Raw genomic sequence first — 24,577 nt, forward strand, 5'->3', positions numbered from 1 at the left:
TTAAGAGGATGTTTTGCAGCCTATACTAAACACCAAGTCCTCAGACTGCTACTACAGCCAGTCACAGTGTGGTAAAAAGGACCTTCAGTTTGGCACACAACACTTGGTGAACACTGTATCCTCAGCCGCTTGCTTTTTATAAAGGCATGCTGTATAGTAGTTTCTCATAAAGCATTGTTGCAGTGTAACTTAAATAACATTGATTCCCTTTAAAAAGGAGGAGAGCTGAACAAGGCACTTGATGTTTCAGCAGCTTTTTCCAGTAACATGATAAAGGCAGCCTTATCAGCTAATCACAAACTAAATGGGGTCAGGCCTTCATTGGCCCCTGGATGGAAGGCTTTCAAGGAAGATCTGAGGTGCTGCAGGGAAGTGGTTTGTGGTTTAGTAGGTGATAGTTTTCCTCTGAGTCAGTACTTAACTAATGCACTAGCACAGCACTGTTGCCAGAAGTGTTATCTTTGGAGTGAGACTTAAAACCGAGGTCCTTGTGATTCAATTTAGGTAACACAATTCTGCCTGTCTAAATTCCCACTCCAGTTTAACAATGGTATTGGTTACTTTCTCTTGTAAACTTTTTTGTGTACTACTCTCGTTTGTTAAACAGCGTGCATCCGATGAAGTGAGCTGTAGCTCATGGAAGCTTATGCTCAAATTTGTTAGTCTCTCTAAGGTGTCACAAGTACTCCTTTTCTTATTCCACCAAAAGGTATCTGTAGTTTATTAGGGGACAAAGTGATTGCAATTATGGAAGAACATGCACTTATGTGTGAGTTTTGACTTCTGTGGATTAAGTAGCTTGCAATACAATCCTTTTAGATTTGTTTTTAGCTGACTTTGGAAAATGGACCTCCAGTCAATAGCAGAACTCCATTCTTTTCATATAAATTTTTTAAAAGTTTATGTAGCATTAGATATATTGGGAATTCTGTATGAACTCTAGTCCTGATGCTTCCTTGTAAGGAAGGGAAGATTATTCCGGTTATGTTTTTTGTATTTTTAAGATGAAGAAACTTAAGCAGATCACATGACTTGTCCAAGAGCACACAGTCAATGGAGGACTAAAATTTGGGTTGTGTACAAAGCTGAGAAGCAGATACTCCCATCAGGCCATATAGTAATGTTTGAATACTGTAGGACCAAACTAGGTTTGAGTGCTTACCTCAGCACAGCATAACAAGCATTTGTCATCTTCTGTTTGAGTATTGAGCTCTGAAAGAGAACATATGCCAGATAGAATAATTTATTATTGTAAGATTTTTTCGTGTAATGGGCTAATCCAGAGCTAATGGTGTACATACAGTCCCCAGGGATCGTGACGTCTGAAAGATTGGCTAAAGCTCCAGGGCAAGGTCTGCAGATGACGGCTCTGCTCCTCAGGCATGCTGGAGCTGGCCACAGCAAGGGTAAAACTCTTTTGCGCTGTAGATTGAGCTTTCTTGTTGCTGGTCTAAGACCGTGAATGAATTCCCACAGGAGTTCAGTGCCCCAGACCACCTCATCTGCTGCTCCAAATAAGATGAACTACTCTGGCCTTGCTTTTGTTAAATACTTACTACAGTGTATGTGGAACTTACTAAACTATTTGAACTAAACTACCAAAAAGAGCCATCCCCAAAGTAAGTTGTGTTGAGGACAAGAGAGAAAAATCTACAAGTGGCAGACTAGACAATCCGAATGGCTCCTGCTGCCCCTCTGAAAATACTGGCACTTAATGCATGACTTAGATGATCAAATATTCTTCTTTGAGTGATTGCTCATGTGTATTCCACAATAGGTGTGCGTGCTCGCCATGTGCACCAGTGCTGGAAGTTTTCCCCCTAGCAGTACCTGTAGGGGGGAGCGCCCCCACCCCCGCACGGTATAAGGAGGGCTGCGCTCCCCCCACCCTCAGTTCCTTCTTGCTGCCAGTGAAGGTGCATTGGAACTGCTCAGCTCCAGCTTTGCTGCAGCTCGCCTCCAGAACTCTTCGTTTGTTCAGTAGTACCTGTAGTTAATTAGCTAATTCAGTTTAGTTAGTCATTGAGCCCGGGCCGGGGCATGCCCCGTGCCCCAGGCTTTACGTGGAGCCACTCTTGTAGGCACTCTGTGCCAAGGAGCAACCCGCATGCGGATTGTCTGCACTGCTTGGGAGAAACCCATATCAGCAAAAGGTGCAAGATCTGCAAGTCTTTCAAGCCCTAAACTAAAAAAGAAAGGGACATTAGGCTCCCGACCATCCTGATGGAGTCAGCGCTGGCCCCGACCGTGGCATGCTGCTCCAAATTGGTACCCGGCACCGCGGTGTTCGTACATGGAGCCCCGCCAGTAACATCATGCAGTCGGCACCATTCCCCGTCCATGGGGCATGCCAAAAGGACCGGAAAGACTCCCTCTTCGCAGTGGTATCGAGGGAAGTCTGGGACAGAGGCTATGCCCATGTTGGGTAGTCCTCGATCCCCATCGGGCCCTAGGCCTCCGACTTACGTTGAGTGGAGTAGCCCAGCCCCTTTGGAGCAGGTCTCTCCAGATGTCTGGATGCCATCTACGCCCGAAGCCCTCCAGGCAGCCAGGGGTGTCATGTCCATGCTGGTGCCTGGAGCTCCGCCGATGTCCGCTCCATGCTCCAGAGGCCAGTCGCCACTGGCCCAGTACCGGTCCCAGTCGAGGGAACGTTTCCGACCTGCTTACTGCCTAGCGACCGTTCAGGGCTCAGTCCAGGTGGATCACCCTCAACACTAGCCGGACTGTCTGGATGGGTGCCATTCGACTGGGGCTGCTGGCACTGCTTGTCTTCATCTCCATGTCTAGTTGGCAGCCAGTATCAAGCGGAGTGCCCCAAGGGTTGGTCCTGGGGCTGGTTTTGTTCAATATCTTCATTAATGATCCGGAGGATGGTGTGGATTGCACCCTCAGCAAGTTTGCAGATGACACTAAACTGGGAAGAGTGGTAGATACGCTGGAGGGCAGGGATAGGATACAGAGGGACCTAGACAAACTGGAGGATTGGGCCAAAAGAAATCTGATGAGGTTCAACAAGGACAAGCGCAGAGTCCTGCACTTAGGACGGAAGAATCCAATGCACCACTACAGACTCAGGACCGAATGGCTAGGCAGCAGTTCTGCAGAAGAGGACCTAGGGGTTACAGTGGACGAGAAGCTGTATATGAGTCAACAGTGTGCCGTTGTTGCCAAGACATGGCATTTTGGGATGTATAAGTAGGGGCATTGCTAGCAGATCAAGGGACATGATCGTTCCCCTCTATTCGACATTGGTGAGGCCTCATCTGGAGTAGTGTGTCCAGTTTTGGGCCCCACGCTACAAGAAGGATGTGGAAAAATTGGAGAGAGTCCAGCGGAGGGCAACAAAAATGATTAGGGGACTGGAACACATGACTTATGAGAAGAGGCTGAGGGAACTGGGATTGTTTAGTCTGCGGAAGAGAAGAATGAGGGGGGATTTGATAGCTGCTTTCAACTACCTGAAAGGTGGTTCCAAAGAGGATGGATCTAGACTATTCTCAGTGGTAATGGATGACAGAACAAGGAGTAATGGTCTCAAGTTGCAGTGGGGGAGATTTAGGTTGGATATTAGGAAAAACTTTTTCACTAGGAGGCTGGTGAAACACTAGAATGTGTTACCTAGGGAGGTGGTAGGATCTCCTTCCTTAAAAGTTTTTAAGGTCAGGCTTGACAAAGCGCTGGCTGGGATGATTTAATTGGGGATCGGTCCTGCTTTGAGCAGGGGGTTGGACTAGATGACCACCTGAGGTCCCTTCCAATCCTGATATTCTATGATTCTAGGACCATGGCAGACGTCGCCAATGGTCCTCATCTCACAGATACCGCAGTCGGTCACGGCACGATCGTAGACGCCGTTCCCACTCAAGACTCCTGTTCCAGGTCTCTGCCAAGGTACCATAGCCCCAGGCATCGATCGCCGGTGTCTCACTGACACGGGTCCGCCCGTTGGCCATTCACGGATCAGCTACTACTGTCAGTGCCGCTCCTCCGCATCGAGATCGTGGTCCTGTGGCCGACATAGGTCCCAGCACCGCTGATACTCCCGGTCCAGAGGCAACAGCGGATCATATTCCAGCCCGGCCTCCCCTCACAGATGCTCGTCTACAGGCCAAGCTAACTAGCCTGAATAGCTGGCTCCACCGGTGCCATAGCAAGAGCAGTGGCACCAAGCGTCACGGCTGGCCCAGTGGTACCAGTGGGCACTGTGGCCTCCAGCACAGCCCCCGGTGGGGGCTCACTCGGTGGCTGGAGCCTTGGAAGCACCGTCGGTATCCATCTGTAGACGGCCAGAAAAAAGGTCGGTGGGACCCGTGTCCTCTGTACCGTGCCCGGAGTCCGACCAGGTGGCGGATCCTCCGGTGCCAGATGACACGCAAAGCACCGCACCAGATTCGCCCCATCCAGAGGAGCTGATTTGCTGGGCCCCCCCCGTCCCGGAGGAAGACTACCGGGCTCCCCAAGACCTCCTAAAAAGGGTGGCAGTGAGCCTCCACCTCCAGGCTGAGGAGAGGGAAGGGCCCTCAAACTCCCTGTTTACTATGCTGTTCCCTTCAGCACAGGGCAGGGTGGCCTTGCTGCTCCATGAAGGGGTGGCAAGAATTTCAAATGCCCTGTGGCAAACACCAGCCTCGTTGGCTCCCATCTCTATAAAAAGGCAGAGCGCAAGTACTTTGTACCCATGAAGGGACACGAGTCTCTGTATACCCACCCGGCACCCAACTCGGTGGTGGTCGAGTCGGTCAACCACAGGGAACAGCAGGGGCAACCAGCCTCGACCCCCAAGAACAAAGACGCCCAGAGGCTGGATACTTTCGGGAGGAAAGTTTATTAGTCATCAAGCTTTCAGTAAACCATCAAACCCTCTTGGGTCGCTATGAGTTTAACCTCTGGCAATCCCTCCTCAAGTTTGAGGACTCCCTCTGGGAGCGCAATAAGGAGGAGTTTAAGGTGTTCGTGGAGGAAGGGACGGTGGCTGCAAGGGCATCCCTGCAGGCTGTTTCAGATGCAGCGGACACGGCTGCATGGTCCATGGCCTCAGCAGTGTACATGAGATGGGCATCATGGCTTCCACTCTCTGGGCTCTCCAGTGAAGCGCAGTCATCAATGCAGGATCTCCCTTTCGACGGGAAGGCTGTTTGCTGAGGAAACAGACACAAGGCTGCCTGGCATGAAAGACTCCCGCACGACCCTCCAGACTTTGGGCCTCTATGTCCCTCCTCCAGCAAAACCCAAGTCCAAGCTGCGGCAGGCTCCTGCCCAGGCTGCCCTCCTGAAGTACGAGGCTGCCTACAAAAAGCAGTGGGACTATAAAAAGCGCCCACAACTGCAATCCCGGCTTGCCCCTAGCCTAGGTCTTCTAAGGGCAAGCAGGCAGGCAAAAGGCATTTTTGAAGGGACGCTCAGAGGTACCCTGCCAGTTCTCAGCAGGGACCTACCCCCAATAAAGCTCCTTTTCTCCAATCGGTTGTGTGCTTTCCTCCCGGAATAGTACAACTCACCTTGGACCGATGGGTCCACAACACCATCTCCCGAGGTTACACCCTTCAGTTTACCTCCTCCCCATCCAACCGCCCTCCGCTCCCTTCCCTTCTGGGGAACCCCTCTCATGAGGCCCTGCTCGAGCAGGAGGTGGGGCGGCTCCTGGACCTAGGAGTTAGAGAGACGGTGCCCAAGGAGTTCCTGGGCAGGGGGTATTACTCCCAGTATTTCCTTATCCTGAAGGCCAAAGGGGGCTCAGGCTCATCATGGACCTGTGAGGTCTGAACCACTACATGGTGAAACTCAAGTTCCACATGGTTTCCCTGGCCTCCATCATCCCCTCCCTGGATCCTGGGGACTGGTATGCTGCCCTCGATCTACAGGATGCATACTTCCACATCCACACCCACCCATTGGAGGGGCACAGATGCTTCCTCCATTTCGTGGTGGGACAGAGTCACTATCAATTCAAGGTCCTACCGTTTGGTCTGTCCACTGCCTCCAGGGTCTTTACAAAGTGTATGGCAGTGGAAGCGGCCTACCTCAGACGCCAGGGGTCCAAATATTCCCATATCTGGACGACTGGCTAGTCAAAGGCACCTCCCGGTCGCAGGTGAGGGATCATGTGGTGCTCCTCCTGTCCACATGTACTGCCCTTGGCCTGCTGATAAACAACGCCAAGTCCACGTTAGTCCCAGTCCAACACATAGAGCTTATCAGGGCGCTATTGGACGCAACGTAGGCCACCAGACAGGTTCAAGACCCTGAAAGGGCTCATTGACTCGATCACAAGTTTCCCAGTGACGACAAACAGGGTTTGACTGCAACTGCTGGGTCACGTGTCTGCGTGCACATATGTGGTCCATCACGCCAGACTCAGAATGAGGCCCCTCCAGCTCTGGCTGGCCTCGCAGTTCTCCCAGGCCACGGACAGAATGGACAAAGTCCTCACCATGCCGAACTCGGTGATCACTTCCCTGCGGTGGTGGTCTGTCCCAAACATGCTTTAAGGGGTCCTGTTCAGGGACAGGGCCCCGTCATTGGAGTTGGTGTCCGACACATCGGACCTGGGTTGGGGGGGCCCATGTGGGGAACTTTCAGACCCAAGGCCTGTGGTCTCTACAAGACCTACCCATTCATATTAAGGTCAAGGAACTCAGGGCGGTGCAACTGGCATGTATGGCCTTCCGCTCGGACCTGGAGGGTAAGGTAGTCAGGGTCCTCACGGACAACGCGGCCTTGATGTTCTAAATCAACAGGCAAGGCGGGGCCCGATCCTCTGCCACAAAGCCCTCAGTCTGTGGGACTTCTGTACAGCCCATGACATCTACCTGAAAGCCTTCCACCTGCCAGGCGCCTGGAATGTGAGGGCGGATTGCCTGAGCAGGGATTTTTCCTCTCAGCACACCCAGAAGTGGCTCACCAGCTCTTCCAAAGGTGGGGTACTCCCCAGGTGGACCTATTTGCGACCCGGCAGAACCGACGATGCTCCGGTTCTGCTCCGGGGGAGGGGTCTCAGGAGGGGTGCTATCTCCGATGCCTTACCCTGTCCTGGTCAGGCCAGCTCCTCTACGCCTTTCCCCGGTTCCCTCTGATAGCAGGGCCCTGGAGAAAATAAAGATGGACAAGGCCAGGGTTCTCCTCTTTGCCCTGGCATGCCCAAGGCAGCACTGGTATGGGAACCTCTTGGGGCTCGCGGCAGCTCCGCCATGGCAGTTGCCATTCCGCCCGGACCTGCTCTCTCAGGACCAGGGCCACCTCCTCCATCCCAACCTAGCAACGCTTCACCTCATGGTGTGGCTACTCAGTGGCTAGGTGGCGAGGAAAGGACATGCTTGGAACAGGTTCAGCACATCCTCCTTGAAAGTAGACGGCCCTCCACTCAACACTCCTGTGTGGCGAAATAGTCTGTTTTCGAGGTGGGCAGCAGGCCAGGGTGTTTCCCTGGAGGCTGCCATGATCCAGCTTAGCCTTGATTACTTCCTCCACCTGAGGGCCCAGGGACTGGTGCCCTCATCAGTCAGGGTACACTTGGCGGCCTGTATTAGTATTTTCCTTTCTGGAGGTTATATTGGATTTTATCTGAAAGAAATTAACTCTCATACTGTTCAGCAGTATGTAACAATGGCATCTAAATATTGAACAAGGAATTTCTTTAGAAAAAAGAAAACAGTAGCGTCCCAGATGTTACTCATTTTTGTGCACTCTCTAAAACTTTAGTAAAAGGAGGCGAGAAACAGATCTCTCATCCTTCTTGTATACAGCTGCAGCTTCTGTTAGAAGAAATTTAACACTTCTGGCAAACCTGTAAATGTTTGTGGTTGAGAGTAGATTTTCCTGTAAACAAAGGTCTTAAGTTACCTAGAGTCTGCTGAAATGTTTTGAAAAACATCAGTTTTGTCTGTTGCAAGTACAAAAATAATTAACTATTTAAAGAAAAAAAATCTAATTCACCTTTCACTACTGACATCCTGCTGACGTGTCGGACACCAGCTCCAACGACGGGGCACTGTCCCTGAACGGGACCCCTTGGAGCATGTTGTTTGGGATGGACCACCACCGCAGAGAGGTGATCACCGAGTTCGGCACAGTGAGGACTTTGTATTTTACTCAATTTGGACAAAGAAAATAAATTGGTCAGTTTCATATTTCTGGTGGTCCTACACTAGCACATTTTTTTCAGCATTTATAAACTCTGCAGGGAAGGTATAAACCCAAAGAAGTTTGACTTTATTTCTTGTGAATTTTTAATATTGAAGCGACTTGACAGTGCTCTTTTTTTAAAATTGGTCTAGAAGCAAAGCACTACAAGGACTATTTGGGGATTAAGCAATTACTGTACATTCATCTGCTGTTGCAAAATATATTAAGTACAATAAATACTCTAGTATTGCTTTATCAGACTTAAACATGCAATTTTTATAGGTTTAAAAAAGTAAAAGCAGGTTATTGTGGAAGCATAATTTTAGATCTATACTTTTTTTGGTGATGCGTTCACACTACTGATTGTGTGTCTTATCCTTGTACGATCTCACTGAGGTACAAGATGTTTGAGTGTTTTGTGCAAATTTTAGCCTTTTAATTAAAGTTAAATATGCAGGATATTTTTAATGTCATCTTATTATATCCCCTAGAGCAAACTTAGTCACCATCTTCTTGGTATACTTTTTCCTTTTTCCTTAAGACTTTACATTTCTTAATTTTCTACAGGCTTTTCTGTCCTGTCTTTCATAATTATTTCAGGTACTTTCACCCCATCAATTCACTCGTTGTATTGCAGATTTAAATTTTAACATCTTCCCAGGATCGTTAGCAATTTGAGTTACAATGGAGGAAAATAGAGTATTGTAGGTATATCTGCAAAAGCTCAGGATGAGAGCCTCACCCTGTTTCATCCTTTTTATATCCAAGGGGAATAGAGGGCAGAGGAGTGTTTATAAAAGGTACTTAAAAGCCCAGATTCAAGCCTGTGGGAGGATTCCACTGGTACAGGCATTTTAGAAGATTCCATAAGGCTGCCTCCAAAGGATGACCCCTTCACAAGCCATAGGTTAGGGGGGCATGTTGGTTGGGGCTATATGAATGCTGAGGTAGGGCTGCAGCACACAGCGCTGTGAAGATTTTAGTCAGTGCTGCAGCCCATAGGATAGAAAACTAAAACTGCCATAATTTAGGCAGGCCCCTAGGGCTATGTAAGTTACATTAGGACACAGGAACAGCCCAGGATCTGCATGGTGCACAGGTGGCTTAAAGCCACCTTAGCCTCTTCTTTCTCCAGTGCTGAGAGTTCTGTGCCACAGCACAGAATCTCATTTGAAATGTTTGAACAGTTTAGTCCTATTTATTTTTTAAAGCACCGTTGCACGATAACTGAAGCATTATCACTTTATTCCTTTTTCCTGTTACTTCTGCAGTCCAGATGTTCAGGAGCAGATATATGTATTGTGTACCCAAATCACAAGGATGCAAACTCCCCAAATCAGAACAAACATCTTCATAACATTCCCTTCAGGTAAAAATCTGAGTAAATAGCGAAGTCTTGAAAGTTGTTGATGCTTAAGTCTGTCGGAGCTGCAGTGACAGAGAACTGAAAGATTCTCTGTGCAACAGACTGACAATATTCTGTAGTGCCCTGAACAGACTTTATGGAATGAAGATAAACTTTATTGAATTGAGGTAAGCCTTATTGATTTAGAGTTAATACCTCTGGGGTACATTGCATTAAAAAGGCAATTGTGTATGTGTTGTGGCATTGTTTGTACCCTCTCTAGTAGAGAGGGGGATGCTAATTGAACACTCCACTCCACCCCACCCCCCCATTTGAAAAGCATGTTGCAGCCACTTGCATGCTGGGATAGCTGCCCATAATGCACCGCTCCCAATGCCACTTGAAGCTGTCAGTGTGGACAGACTGCAGCGCTTTCTCTACAGTGCTCTACGAAGACTGATTTAACTCAAAGCGCTCTACATCTGCAAGTGTAGCCATGCCCTTAGGCTTTGTCTACACCGGCACTTTCGTTGTTAAAACTTTTGTCACTCGGGTGTGAAACGCTCCCTCGGATAAAAGTTTCAACAACAAAAAGCCTCAGCGTGAATAACACTTCATTGGCAGGAGCCACTCTCCCATTGACTAATTTACTGCTTCTCGTTGGGGGTGGTTTTATTTTAGTCGCCGGGAGAGAAGAATGGTTACACTGCTTACCTTACAATGGTGCGGCTGCCTGCCCCATTGTAAGGTGCACATGTAGACATAACCTCAGATGAAAGCCTTTGTTTTATACTGACTCAGGGCCTTCTTCCTGATCCAGCAAATGGCTAGGAGCCCGGTCTATGGAAGGACTGGACCTACTGAAGCCTCATAAGACTGCGCTTGTTCTGAGCTGAAGCTTTGATCTTGTAACCGCAACAAACAACAAAAACCCCTCCTAGGGTGGGGTGATGCATAGTGGGCTTAGTGTGCTTGTAGGTTTTTGTTTTTAATGTCTTCACTGTAATGCTTTTTACCTTAAGTTACCACACAGTTCTTTCTTAGCACACCTACTTTATATCTGCAACAATCACTCTGTTACCAGTCTCTGAAAAGAAAGCCAGCAGATCTGTTTAGGGCGGCAAACTCTTTGCTGGGAAATGCACAGTGAAGGCAGGGAACTGTGCAGCCTGGACATTGCCCTGGTCTGAAGGGAGTGAGATGCAGGTCTCCACCCAAAAGGCAACAGCTTGGGAACTGGAAGCCTGAGAGTGTGGGGGCCCTTGCTGGACCAAAGGGGGAAAATGTAGACGCAGTTGGCGTGAGCTGTGGCACCCTGTCTTTCTATTCTAGCATGCCCTATCGTTTAGTGTACAGATCTGGGAACTGCCCACAAGAGCGTACCAGTTAATCTCTGCTGTGCAGCTGCTACAGATCACTTGGACCAGTATTGTAAGCACCTTGAGTTACACCAACTAAGCAGGAAACCAGTAAATTCTTCAGAGTCGCCTGAGGCACACATTGGAAGTGGTTTTTGCTATTAAATATATTTTTATGAATTGTTTGGAAGAAAATATAAAGTCACTGCTGATTAAAAAAGAAAAAATGTGAAGAAGACCGAAACTGGTAGAATGGTAAGACTGCTCAGAGTGGTCAAGATTGCTTGGTAAACTGCGCTGCTTTAAACATTTTTTTTTTTTTAAACCATGCCTTGGCTGTATTTATATTTAGTAACAAAGAATGTAGGTCACATTTACAGGATGGAGTGACTCTGGAAAGGACTTGGAGGTCATGGTGTATAACCCACTAAACATGCGCTCCCAATGTGATGAAGTGACAAAGAGAACTAACATGAGCCTTGGATGTAGAAATGGGCCGGTTGATTAAAGTAGGGAGGTTGTGCCATAAACAGAGGTAATAGCAAGACTTGCTGAGATAGCGTTCAGTCCTATTGTCAATACTGCGAAAAAGGATATGGAAAAACTGGAAATGAGCTACAAGAATAGTTGATGACACAGAAAAACTGTCTTACAGAGGGTATGTCTACACTACGAAATTAGGTCGAATTTATAGAAATCGGTTTTATATATTCAAGTGTGTGTGTCCCCACAGAAAATGCTCTAAGTGCATTAACTTGGCGGAGTGCTTCCACAGTACTGAGGCTAGAGTCGACTTCCGGACCCGTTGCGGTGGGGGTTGCTATCCCACAGTTCCCGCAGTCTCCGCTGCCCATTGGAATTCTGGGTTGAGATCCCAATGCCTGATGGGGCTAAAACATTGTCGCAGGTGGTTCTGGGTACATATCGTCAGGCCCCCGTTCCCTCCCTCCCTCTGTGAAAGCAAGGGCAGACAATCGTTTCGCGCCTCTTTTCCTGAGTTACCTGTGCAGATGCCATACCACGGCAAACATGGAGCCCGCTCAGCTCACTGTTACTGTATGTCTCCTGGGTGCTGGCAGATGCGGTACTGCACTGCTACACAGCAGCAGTAACCCATTGCCTTGTGGCAGCAGACGGTGCAATAGGACTGGTAGCCGTCATCGTCATGTCTGAGGATCTAGCCATGTATCAATCAGAGGCTAGACCAACCTGCTTGTTCCAATAAGAACAATTACTTAGGTGCACCATTTCTTATTGGAACCCTCCGTGAAGTCCTGCCTGAAATACTCATTGATGTAAAGCCATCCCCTTTGTTGATTTTAATTCCCTGTAAGCCAGCCCTGTAAGCCATGTTGTCAGTTGCCATTCCCTCCGTCAGAGCAATGGCAGACCATCATTCCGCGCCTTTTTTCTGTGTGGACGCCATACCAAGGCAAGCATGGAAGCCACTCAGCTCACTTTGGCAATTAGGAGCATATTAAACACCACACGCATTATCCAGCAGTAAATGCAGCACCAGAACCTGGCAAAGCGATACCGGGCAAGTAGGCGACGTCAGCGCGGTCACGTGAGTGATCAGGACATGGACACAGATTTCTCTGAAAGCATGGGCCCTGCCAATGCATGTATCATGGTGCTAATGGGGCAGATTCGTGCTGTGGAACGCCAATTCTGGGCTCGGGAAACAAGCACAGACTGGTGGGACCGCATAGTGTTGCAGGTCTGGGACAATTCCCAGTGGCTGCGAAACTTTTGCATGCGTAAGGGCACTTTCATGGAACTTTGTGACTTGCTTTCCCCTGCCCTGAAGTGCATGAATACCAAGATGAGAGCAGCCCTCACAGTTGAGAAGCGAGTGGCGATAGCCCTGTGGAAGCTTGCAACGCCAGACAGCTACCGGTCAGTTGGGAATCAATTTGGAGTGGGCAAATCTACTGTGGGGGCTGCTGTGATGCAAGTAGCCCACGCAATCAAAGATCTGCTGATATCAAGGGTAGTGACCCTCGGAAATGTGCAGGTCATAGTGGATGGCTTTGCTGCAATGGGATTCCCTAACTGTGGTGGGGCCATAGACGGAACCCATATCCCTATCTTGGCACCGGAGCACCAAGCCAGCGAGTACATAAACCGCAAGGGGTACTTTTCAATAGTGCTGCAAGCTCTGGTGGATCACAAGGGACGTTTCACCAACATCAACGTGGGATGACCGGGAAAGGTACATGACGCTTGCATCTTCAGGAACTCTGGTCTGTTTCAAAAGCTGGAGGAAGGGACTTTATTCCCAGACCAGAAAATAACTGTTGGGGGTGTTGAAATGCCGATAGTTATCCTTGGGGACCCAGCCTACCCCTTAATGCCATGGCTCCATGAAGCCGTACACAGGCAGCCTGGACAGTAGTCAGGAGCTGTTCAACTACATGCTGAGCAAGTGCAGAATGGTGGTAGAATGTGCATTTGGATGTTTAAAGGCGCGCTGGTGCAGTTTACTGACTCGCTTAGACCTCAGCGAAACCAATATTCCCACTGTTATTACTGCTTGCTGTGTGCTCCACAATATCTGTGAGTAAGGGGGAGACGTTTATGGCGGGGTGGGAGGTTGAGGCAAATCGCCTGGCCGCTGGTTACGCGCAGCCAGACACCAGGGCGGTTAGAAGAGCACAGGAGTGCGCGGTACGTATCAGAGAAGCTTTGAAAACCAGTTTCATGACTGGCCAGGCTATGGTGTGAAAGTTCTTTGTTTCTCCTTGATGAAACCCACCGCCCCTTGGTTCACTCTACTTCCCTGTAAGCTAACCACCCTCCCCTTCTCCCTTCGATCACCGCTTGCAGAGGCAATAGTCATCGTTGCTTCACAATCATGCATTCTTTATTCATTCATCACCCAAATAGGGGGATGACTATCAAGGTAGCCCAGGAGGGGTGGTGGAGGAGGGAAGGAAAATGCCACACAGCACTTTAAAAGTTTACGACTTTAAAATTTATTGAATGCCTTCTTTTTTTTGGGCAATCCTCTGTGGTGGAGTGGCTGGTTGGCCGGTGGCTCCCCCACCGCGTTCTTGGGCGTCTGGGTGTGGAGGCTCTGGAACTTGGGGAGGAGGGCGGTTGGTTACACAGGGGCTGTAGTGGCAGTTTGTGCTCCAGCTGCCTTTGCTGCAGCTCAACCATACACTGGAGCATACTGGTTTGGTCCTCCAGCAGCCTCAGCATTGAATCCTGCCTCCTCTCATCACGCTGCCACCACATTTGAACTTCAGCCCTGTCTTCAGCCCGCCACTTACTCTCTCCAGCCCGCCACCTCTCCTCCCAGTCATTCTGTGCTTTCCTGCACTCTGACATTATTTGCCTCCACGCATTCGTTTGTGCTCTGTCAGTGTGGGAGGACAGCATGAGCTCAGAGAACATTTCATCACGAGTGCGTTTTTTTTTCTTCGCTAGCCTCTGGGAAGAAGATCCTGTGATCATAGAAACACATACAGCTGGTGGAGGAAAAAAAGGGACAGCGGTATTTAAAGACACATTTTATAAAACAGTGGCTACAGTCTTTCAGGGTAAACCTTGCTGTTAACATTACATACATAGCACATGTGCTTTCGTTACAAGGTCGCATTTTGCCTCCCCCCACCGCGTGGCTACCCCCTCAACCCTCCCCTGTCCCCGTGGCTAACAGTGGGGAACATTTCTGTTCAGCCACAGGCAAACAGCCCAGCAGGAACGGGCTCCTCTGAGTGTCCCCTGAAGAAAAGCACCCTATTTCAACCAGGTGACCATGAATGATATCTCACTTTCCTGAGGATAACACAGAGAGAGAAAGAACGGATGTTGTTTGAATGCCAGCAAACATACACTGCAATGCTTTGTTGTACAATGATTCCCGAGTACGTGTTACTGGCCTGGAGTGGTAAAGTGTCCTACCATGGAGGACGCAATAAGGCTGCCCTCCCCAGAAACCTTTTGCAAAGGCTGTGGGAGTACATCCAGGAGAGCCGCAAATGCCAGGGCAAATTAATCCTTTCACATGCTTGCTTTTAAACCATGTATAGTATTTTAAAAGGTACATTCACCTGAGGTCCCTTCTCCGCCTGCCAGGTCCAGGAGGCAGCCTTGGGTGGGTTCGGGGGGTACTGGCTCCAGGTCCAGGGTGAGAAACAGTTCCTGGCTGTCGGGAAAACCGGTTTCTCCGCTTGCTTGTTGTGAGCTATCTACAACCTCATCATCATCTTCTTCGTCCCCAAAACCTGTTTCCGTGTTGTCTCCATCTCCATTGAAGGAGTCAAACAACACGGCTGGGGTTGTGGTGGCTGAACCCCCTAAAATGGCATGCAGCTCATCATAGAAGCGGCATGTTTGGGGATCTGACACGGAGCGGCCGTTAGCTTCTCTGGTTTTCTGGTAGGCTTGCCTCAGCTCCTTAAGTTTCACGCGGCACTGCTTCGTGTCCCTGTTATGGCCTCTGTCCTTCATGCCCTGGGAGATTTTGACAAAGGTTTTGGCATTTCGAAAACTGGAACAGAGTTCTGATAGCACGGATTCCTCTCCCCGTACAGCGATCAGATCCTATACTTCCCGTCCGGTCCATGCTGGAGCTCTTTTGCGTTTCTGGGACTCCATCATGGTCACCTCTGCTGATGAGCTCTGCATGGTCACCTGCAGCTTGCCACGCTGGCCAAACAGTAAATGAGATTCAAAAGTTCGCAGTTCTTTTCCTGTCTACCTGGCCAGTGCATCTGAGTTGAGAGTGCTGTCCAGAGCGATCACAATGGAGCACTCTGGGATAGCTCCCGGAGGCCAATACTGTCGAATTGTGTCTACAGTACCCCAAATTCGACTCGGCAAGGCCGATTTAAGCGCTAATCCACTTGTCAGGGGTGGAGTAAGGAAATCGATTTTAAGAGCCCTTTAAGTCGAAATAAAGGGCTTCATCGTGTGGACGGGTGCAGGTTTACATCGATTTAACGCTGCTAAATTCGACCTAAAGTCCTAGTGTAGACCAGGGCAGAGAGAGACTTGAGAATTGCAATCTATTTAACGTATCCAAATGAAGGATAAGGGTTGACTTGGTTGTCTATAAATGCCTACATAAGGAAAAGGATCTGCTAATAAGGATCTGTTTACTTTAGCAGACAAAGGTATAACAAGATCCAATGGCTGGAAGCTGAAGCTAGACATATTAACTCTAGAAATAAGGTGCCCATTTTTAACACTGATGGTAATTAACCAGGGGATGTGGTAGATTCTCCATCACTTGAAATCTATAAATCCAGATTAGGTCTTTCTAAAAGATACACTGAGCTACAGTGTATCTTTTAGAATCTATCTTTTAGAGCTACAATCAGAAGTATAGGTTCAATGCAGGAATTACTGGTAGGAACTCTGCCTATTATACAGCAGGTCAGAAAGGCCTTAAAATCTATAAAAAGCATCTCCCCTTTCCTATTCCAGCCTCTGAACTCCTTGGGTACCTCTCTTCACATTAACTGATATAACTTACGTAAGAAGTATTTTTATTCTTAATTTGTGTCATACTATCTGCTGACCACCCACAAGTCTACCTCTTTATCCCTGCCCTTCCCCTCCTCTGTCTAGTGTCTTATCTCTGTTTGCCTCTTTGAGATTGCAGCTGGACATCCAATAAAATCTCTCCTAAACTACACTTATCTTTTCGCTCGACCTCTGTCCTCCTGCACCTCTCTTGTCATTGACATCGGTTATTCTTCCAGTCAGACCAAGGTGTAATCTTTGACTCTTCCTTTGTAGCCAGTGTTTTGCCAAGATCTGTTTCTTCTTTGTCTTTACCACTAAAAATCTGCTCTTTTCTCCCTATGTGGCCATCCAGCATCTTGGCAGATGAAAGGAGATGCGACAAAGTCAGTCCATCAAAGGGGCTTAGCAATGGTATGGGAAAAGAGCCTGATGCAAGTGGCAAACCTTCCCACAGTGGCCACAAGTCCCCTCACCAGATAGAATTTGAAGCATACTCTACTTCCTGACTTGCCTGCTGAGCTCTCTGATGGCTCTTTTTAACCCAGCTTCTCCAAACTGAATGATTTTGGGCAGGATTTTCCTAGTTGTCAGTGGAAATGCTGAATATCTTGAGGCCTTGGTTCATTCACCTTGTTGCTGTATTAGACCTTTGGCCTTCCTTTGTGTTGTGGGCAGTTCTTACGTTGGCCATAAACCACAGCCTGCAGCACATTACCTTGAGGCATGCGTTCCTCGTGTCCCAAGCAGCGAAGCCCGCAAATATCCAGCGTAGTCTGCATGGAGTGTAGGCTGGTTCTCTCAATGATATCATTATTGGTGATCCGTTGGTCCAAGTAACTCCAAGGATTTTTCTAAGACAGCAGAGGTGGAAACTGTTCAATCTCCACTCCTGCTTGGGTTATGTAACCCAGCTTTCACAACTGTATAGGAGGGTACTAAGGACACAAGCCTGAATAAACAGACACCTTTGGCAAACTTACCTCACATATTTGCTAACCCTGAACACAAAGGTAACAGAAGCTTTGCTGATTCTAGCATCAAGTTCCCTATCAAGATTAAGTGAGCTAGTAAGAATTGAGCTGAGATAGAAGTGATCTGTGTTGTCCAGAGCCTTTGACAGTTAGCAGGAATGGCATCTGTAAGATCCTGTTAAAAACTGACTGTCCACAAAAAGTGCTCTTCCTATTCAAGGAGTTCCATGAGGGAATGAAGGCAGCCATCCAGTATTGAAATGAGGTCATCTGAGTTTTAGTATTGATACTGGTATGAAGGAAGGCTGCGTCTTGGCACCCACTGGCTTTGTCATCTTCTCTGTTATGTATTCCTTTAAAAATTATCAATATGGTGTATTAATTGAATCAGTGATGGATGGCAGCTTGTTTAGCATCAAATGATTCCAGCGCAGAAGGCATGTCAGCCAGCTTACTATTCAGGGTCTGCTTGTCACAGATGAGCACTTCAGGCTGCGTTGTGTATTGCTGTTAAAATATTTTTTCACTGGAACTTGTACCATCGTATCGGGGCAAAGCTACTCAGTGGTCTTATAGGTATTTCTGTAGCACTGTGTACCCACCTCTCATTGTCTCCTAGAGTTCAAGCTATATTTCTAAGCAGCCGTGCCTTAATATCTTGCACACTTGGTTCTTATCTAGCAGCAGCTATTTGACTTTTGAGTCTTCGTAGTTTTGGTTCGTAGCAAACTTCATTATTTATTTTGCTTTACTACCGCAAAACCTAAGTGATGCTAATGTACTGTTCAGGTTTGGCTGGGCTGGGGAAAAGAATGGGTTTTACCAGAATTGACAGCATGGTGGATACTACTGGGTTATCCAGAAGATTGTAATTGTTCGTCTGAGCAGGGATCATTGTACTCAGGCTTTCCTATTTAAGGAGGAAAACCTGGTCATATGAGCAGTTACACAGAATTTGAAAAGTATTTAATATAATGGGAAATGGTTTGAAGACGGCATATGGACAGAGCTTTCTGACTCTTTTGAATGCTCTTCTCTACATTTAAAAAAAATGTTAACTTGCATTTTAAATTCTTACAATTTTGTATTTTTGGTGGGTAGCTTTATTTTTTTAAATACCATGCTAGAGAAGTTATACTCAACACATGTTGATTGACTTTATCCCTGAGGGATTCAGTAGTTGAATATATCTAGCAGTTAAGGTGATTCATATGCAATATTTAGGGAAACAGCTATGTATTTTTTCATAGACACAGTGCTCACTGTGTAGTGTGTACACAAATCAGGCTATGTCCAGTGGAATGCTTGGAGCTTATTCTTAATGATTGCTTTTGATTTCAGGTAACACAAGAGGAAGGCCAGCAATTAGCACGACAGCTTAAAGTAACGTATATGGAAGCCTCAGCAAAAATACGATTGAATGTAGACCAAGCCTTTCATGAACTTGTCAGAGTCATAAGGTAGGTCAACAGTGTTCTGAGGAAACTTAAAGAACTCGTGAGCTTTAACAGATAACAAACTGCTGTCTTGGAGAGAAAATACAATAAAGGGATAATCGGGGCAAATTCTGCTTGCACAACTGCATTGCAAATGTTAACTGACTCTCTGCTGACCATGTGGGAAATCTGCATGTTAGGAAAGCAGAATATTTGAATGGGTATCAGCCACGTGGGTTTGAGAGGAGAACTTTTTCCCTTAATCCCTCAAGATTTCTGGTGCTAGGTATTGAACATACAGTCAATGAAATCTGCTCATGCTTAAATAGTGTAGCCGGTATTCAGCAACTAAATATTGGCTTTGTGTAAAAAGCATACAACAAAACAAACCAACAGACTAAGGATTATGTAGGTATTTCTCCTTCACCTAGAGAACTGCCTTGTAAAACTCCCTTATTTGCTGCTCCTGTCTGGCAGGTGAATCCTATAGTGTTAGCACCTCTTTAACACAGCAAGAAGTCCAAAAAGAAAGTGCATACCTAGAAACTGGGTATGTACTTATCCAACAAGTTCTAATCTCATGTATAAAAAATAGCTTAATCAATGGTAAAACTAAATGCCTCTTGGAAGTTGTTGAATTTCCTTGGTAAAATATCTCCCTTTTTCTCCCATTCAAAAGACTGAGTGGATAGTGAAATTACATATGCCTTGAACAGAGCCTGTTAGACCAATATGAGGGGTTTTACTGAACACTTTTCCTTCCACTTTGTAGGTTTTTCAGATATAGAGACTGATGGCAAAAACGATCTTGCTGGCTTCTGTTAGTGTCACCACGGTGGTGGTGGGGGGGGGCGAGTTGGATGTACCAGGAGGGAGAATTTTCTGTGTATGGAGAAAGGCAAATTGGGGAAGAGGCAGGGTAGTTGGAAAAGACTGGCCCTAAGCAAACTTCAGAGCGAGTATGCACATGCTTTTCATAAATGTTTCTTCATTACCGCACACATGCAGCCTCCTTTCCTTCCCCTGTTGACCACATGAGAGCTTTTGCTTTGAGTCAGATATTCACTTTCTACCTTTCCTCCCGGTCTCATCAGGCTTTCTCTCTCTCCTGTCATCCCCTTCACTCTCCCTACTGTAGCCTCCAACCTTTAACTCCCGGTGATTGCTGGTGCCCTTCAGCATAGCAGTGAGGAATACATTACAGGGGAGGAGGAGGAATCACTGCTGATTCCAGTACCACAGGAGATAGCTAACACCAATAGGACTTCGGAAGAGGAGACTGAGAGTGGCTTGGTCTAAAGAAAGAATTGAGGAAGAAGCAGCTGCAGGGTGTCATGTTTTAGGGAAAGGAGGGGAAGCTGTGCACTTTAAACTCCATTAGGGCAGGCAAAGTTGCATGTGTTTGTGGGGCAGGAGCATTCTCTTTTTCCTTCCCTGCGGTTGTGCCTATGGGCCTAAATAAAAAACAGTACCTGGAATAACAACCAGAAGTGACTAGGAAGGCAGTGAAACCCTGGACCACATACCTATGTTTCCTATGGCTAAAGCTGGTAAGCAAGCAAAAAGTCCCCACCTTAGCTTTCTGAAGCTTTAGAGTATCAAAGAAAGTTCCATGTAGAGTGCAATGCAGTGATTCCAATAGGACTTCACAAAAGCATGGATAACTATGGTGAGCGTTATGTAATGTCCTCCTATAAGTACATGGAAAAAGATGGCTCAGGTTCGTAGTGTCTTCTGTCAGCATAGAGAGGAGAAAAGGGTTTAAAATTTCAATTGAACGAAATTGCTTCCTTTGATGGCATCCTGCCCTCCAGAATCTGTCAATAACTGACCCAATTCTTCCCTAGTAGATTTTTTTAGTAGCTATCACTGACATGGGTCTCAGTTGTAAATTGAAGCTCCCATTGCACTTGCACTTACCCTCTGGGTGAAACTGGAAAAATAAATGTTATATTCATGATAGAAATACTGCTTTGGCACTTCAGGAAGTGCCTACCTGTTCTATCTAAAATCCCATAGCCTAGCCAAAGGGTGCTAACTTTTTTCCCAGCGGACATACTCTTCTTGTCTTATTAGTCATGAGGGTGATACAGTTTTGGTTTTGAGGCAAAGCCCCATCAGAGTAGGATCTTGCTGTAGTTATTCAGGTAGCATAAACACCATTTTTAAAAATCTGGTTTATAGGGTGGTCATAGGCCAGAGACAAGTTATATATTTTCAAGAGCTATCACAGATTATCCTTTCCTTTTTGGCAGAAAAGAGTAAAATTATAGAGCCTTCATTCATCCTCTACCATCAGGATTTTCCTCTTTATTCCTTAAATTATTATTCAAATTTGATTTCAATTTTAAATAGACATCTTTGTTTTCAAGTACCATTTCACTGCTCCAAAGAGGGTGAGTTATGTCATCACTTGGATGTTGAATAACTTCAGAACTAAACTTGTTGCTATATCAGTCAAGCTGGCTGTAAGTAACCCATTTTGAACCATTTAAATTGCATCACAGCAACTTACTCTGTTTCATGGAATTTCCCTTTTGGTGAAAGGAAAGCCCAGGTTATTAGAAGCATTGTAAGAAGAGCTAACTAAGAAGTTTGATTTTTAATACTTGTTGATGTAGCTTCTAGAACCAGGCATGAATTATGATTATGTTGATCAGCCATTATGAATAATATTATTGCTTATGCCCCTGGAAAGAACAGGATTTGGGGGAATGTTTGTAAGATATGGTTTGCAGAGTGACAACATTTTAAAGCTTTATCCACAATAAATGGTTATTTAAGCTGTTAACACTGAGGTACAAATATAGGCCCATTGTAGTTGGTTACGGGCACAACACCCATTTTTACCTCTGAGCATGCCCAGAAGGGTAGCAGTATAACCTTACCTGAAAACCTTGCTGGGTCTGACATGAACTGATATAGTAAGTATGCCTAATAGTATTTACCAGCAGTATTTGTAATATCTCTGGACAGGGATTCTTATTTTATGTTTGTACAGTACTTAGCACACAGTCTCTAGGTGCTGCGGCAGTACAAATAATAATCTGAAAATCCTGGAACTTGTCTAGTCAACATAGGTAATGGTGGTTAAGACTAATTTTGCCAGAGGAAGAGCATCATAAATAAACGTGCTAAAATATAGCGGATTTGAGTTAGAAATATATGAACTGAACTTTCATTTTTTTTAGAAAATTTCAAGAACAAGAGTGCCCTCCTTCACCAGAACCAACACGGAAAGAGAAAGACAAGAAAGGCTGTCATTGTGTCATTTTCTAAGAATCCCATGAATCAAGCTATCAACTGCCAGATTAATTTTTCTTTCCACCATTTTGCATCACTTTGGGTATGTCTAGCCTTTTGTGCCATGTCCTATAAATGGCCACCAAAATAGCCTTAGTCCTAGAGGCTGGCTGAATACAGTCCTAGAAGACGACTCAGTCATCTCAGGGCAGACTTCAAAGCAAAACACTAAGGCTGCTTCTTTAAGATCAGTTTCTATTTTTTCTCCCTTTAAGAGCGTGCACCTTGTGGTGATGAAACAAAACCTTAGAGGACAAGGTGTTCAAGTGAAGCATAAAAGTTGTCTTATGTTAATTAATTTATTTTTCACTTCTGACATTTCATTAGCTACTATTAAGGAGACCTGCAATCAAAGTGTAAAGTGTATTTAATAAAAACGTGTATTGGCTTTTTGCCCTTCAGTTAAATTAGAGTTCAGCTAGCCTTAAGAAATCAACACTGAATTTCTTTGTCAGCAAAAATGTTTCAGCTCTTGTTTATGCTTCAGCTTTTTTTTCCAGTGGCCAAAAAGTCTACTTACTGTATTTATTTCACGGATCCAGAGTAGCTACGGGATTATTACTACTATTATAATGTGGCCAAATACCTGGGCTCATTCTGGACTAGCCATTTCAGTTTATTAGAAAAATTTCACATCATTGTTGGGGGGAAAAAATTCATGTCTTCCTTTGATGTATTTCTGGGTAAGGGATTCAAGAAAACTAAAATTGTAGCTGTTTTTGTTTCATGTAATATAAAAAGATGAATTTGATCTTTCCAATGTCAGATGATTAAATGTTTTTGCTATATACTTTTATACATTATTTTCTTATCAAACTAGTTAACAAGTATTTTTATATGTTTGTAAGCAAATATGCTTTCACAGCATAACTTGTGTATATGTAAAGATGAATATTTAATTCTCACGGTTCACGTTTAACTGTCAAAATAATGCGAGATATGCTGAACTGTGGTAGAACTTCTCCTTACTGTTCTGTTTGTACCCAGCAATGGCCAATCATGTGCCTGCCCGACTTTCCTATAAAAAGTAAAGTTTGGCATGCTTTCAAGTAATGTTTAGTATCCCTTATAAAAGACTGACCATTATGTGAACTATATTAAACTGTAAGACTTTTAAATGACTGTTTAGTTTAACTGTGGATGGTTTTTGAATTTTGAGTTCTGTGGATTGTGTTTAAACAATTCAAGAGTATATTCCCTGATTCTGAAATACTGAGTGGTATTGCACAGTTGTCACCTTATTGAATGTGTCCAACAGTTCTATGAAGTTTGGTTATTAAGCATACCTTTGTATAACTTGAGGTGCTAGAATTAAAGATGATCTAACCATTATCAAGAGGTAAGCACATTGCACCTTTGTTTCTTTTAAAAACTGAATCTCTCCTTCGGTTGAAGGGTTAACAATAGCTGGAAGGGTGATAGGACAATACAGGCAAACTTTTAAATATTTTCAGCCTGAAATTTGGCCTATAACGTGAATGGACTTCAAGGATCTAAGTAGAAATGGCTTCCTGATTCAACTGACGCTGTGACCAGAGGCTGACACCAGAGGACTACAGAATGATAGTTCTCAAAATAGATCACTCAAAATAAACTTCTTGTACTTGGCTATGTTTTGGCATATGCTAATTGTTGATTGCTCTGCCAATAAAAAAAATTTCTATAATTCTGCTCTGGTAATAGAATCTTGAAGACAACTAGGTTTTGTGTAACAAGCCAGGTTAATACTAGGAGTGACGCTAGGAAACGTTTATAGTAGAGGAAATTAAGTTGCAGTAGGAAGCTTAAGTTGGCTCACTGACTCTGCATGCACACCATGGTTATTTTTCTGAGAAATGACTTAACATATTTTACATGATGTCTGTAAAACATTATCAGTGGGCACTCAGTCATTATTTGAGTAACATTTAGAAAATTTGAAATAAAAACTCTGTGGAATGTTTGGCAGATGTATTACATTCTCCAAGTCTAAGAAATGATGGCCTTTAGCAAAGACTGTGGGTTTTTATTTCTCAGATGTGTAAAGCACTTGGGATTAGGGGAAGGCATTAAATGTAAGGTATTGCATTATGTTCATAAGCAGGCCTGCTGACAAATTCATAAGCAGGGCCAGGGCTGCCCGTAGTGGGGGCAGGGCCCAGGGCGGAAGTGAAAAATTAGTCACAGGACCGCGGGGGGCCCCCCAAAGCATGGGGCCCAGAGTGGTCTTGTGCACCTAGTTGCCCTGCGGCCCGCCTGGGCAATTTAAAAGAGACTGGGGCTCCCTGGCCACTGCTGCTACCATGGCCGTGGTGGCAGCCAGGGTCCCCTGGGCCCTTTTAAATCACCTGGGCCCCTGGGCAATTGTGCCCCCCTCCCCGACGGCAGTCCTGTTTATAAGATTCAAATTAAGTTCTCTGGAAACTTTCAACTTAGTGTGACTAAGTAGCCAGACTTGTGCACAATTTTTAAAAAGTTAAAGCTGCATGATTCTTCTTTTTTAATCACTTTTTTGAGATGTGAGGTCTTCACTATTTGATAAATTAACCTCTAAAGTAAAGAGAAGATGCTCTTTCAGAT

The 24,577-nt window shown here is 45.8% G+C and overlaps 1 protein-coding gene across 1 annotated transcript in view; it reads left to right on the top strand.

The window, feature by feature from the left end:
• The window catches only part of RRAS2 (RAS related 2), an 83,293-nt gene extending 59,932 nt beyond the window's left edge, over positions 1 to 23,361 (top strand). The window contains exons 5-6 of the mRNA XM_077818381.1: positions 18,621 to 18,739; positions 21,907 to 23,361. Coding sequence (XP_077674507.1) covers positions 18,621 to 18,739; positions 21,907 to 21,994 — 207 coding nt within the window. The 3' untranslated portion in view covers positions 21,995 to 23,361. The remainder of the gene's footprint in view (positions 1 to 18,620; positions 18,740 to 21,906) is intronic.
• The last annotated feature ends 1,216 nt before the right edge of the window (positions 23,362 to 24,577 follow it).

Source organism: Eretmochelys imbricata, chromosome 6 (genome assembly GCF_965152235.1).
Source record: "Eretmochelys imbricata isolate rEreImb1 chromosome 6, rEreImb1.hap1, whole genome shotgun sequence".
NCBI lineage: Eukaryota > Metazoa > Chordata > Testudines > Cheloniidae > Eretmochelys > Eretmochelys imbricata.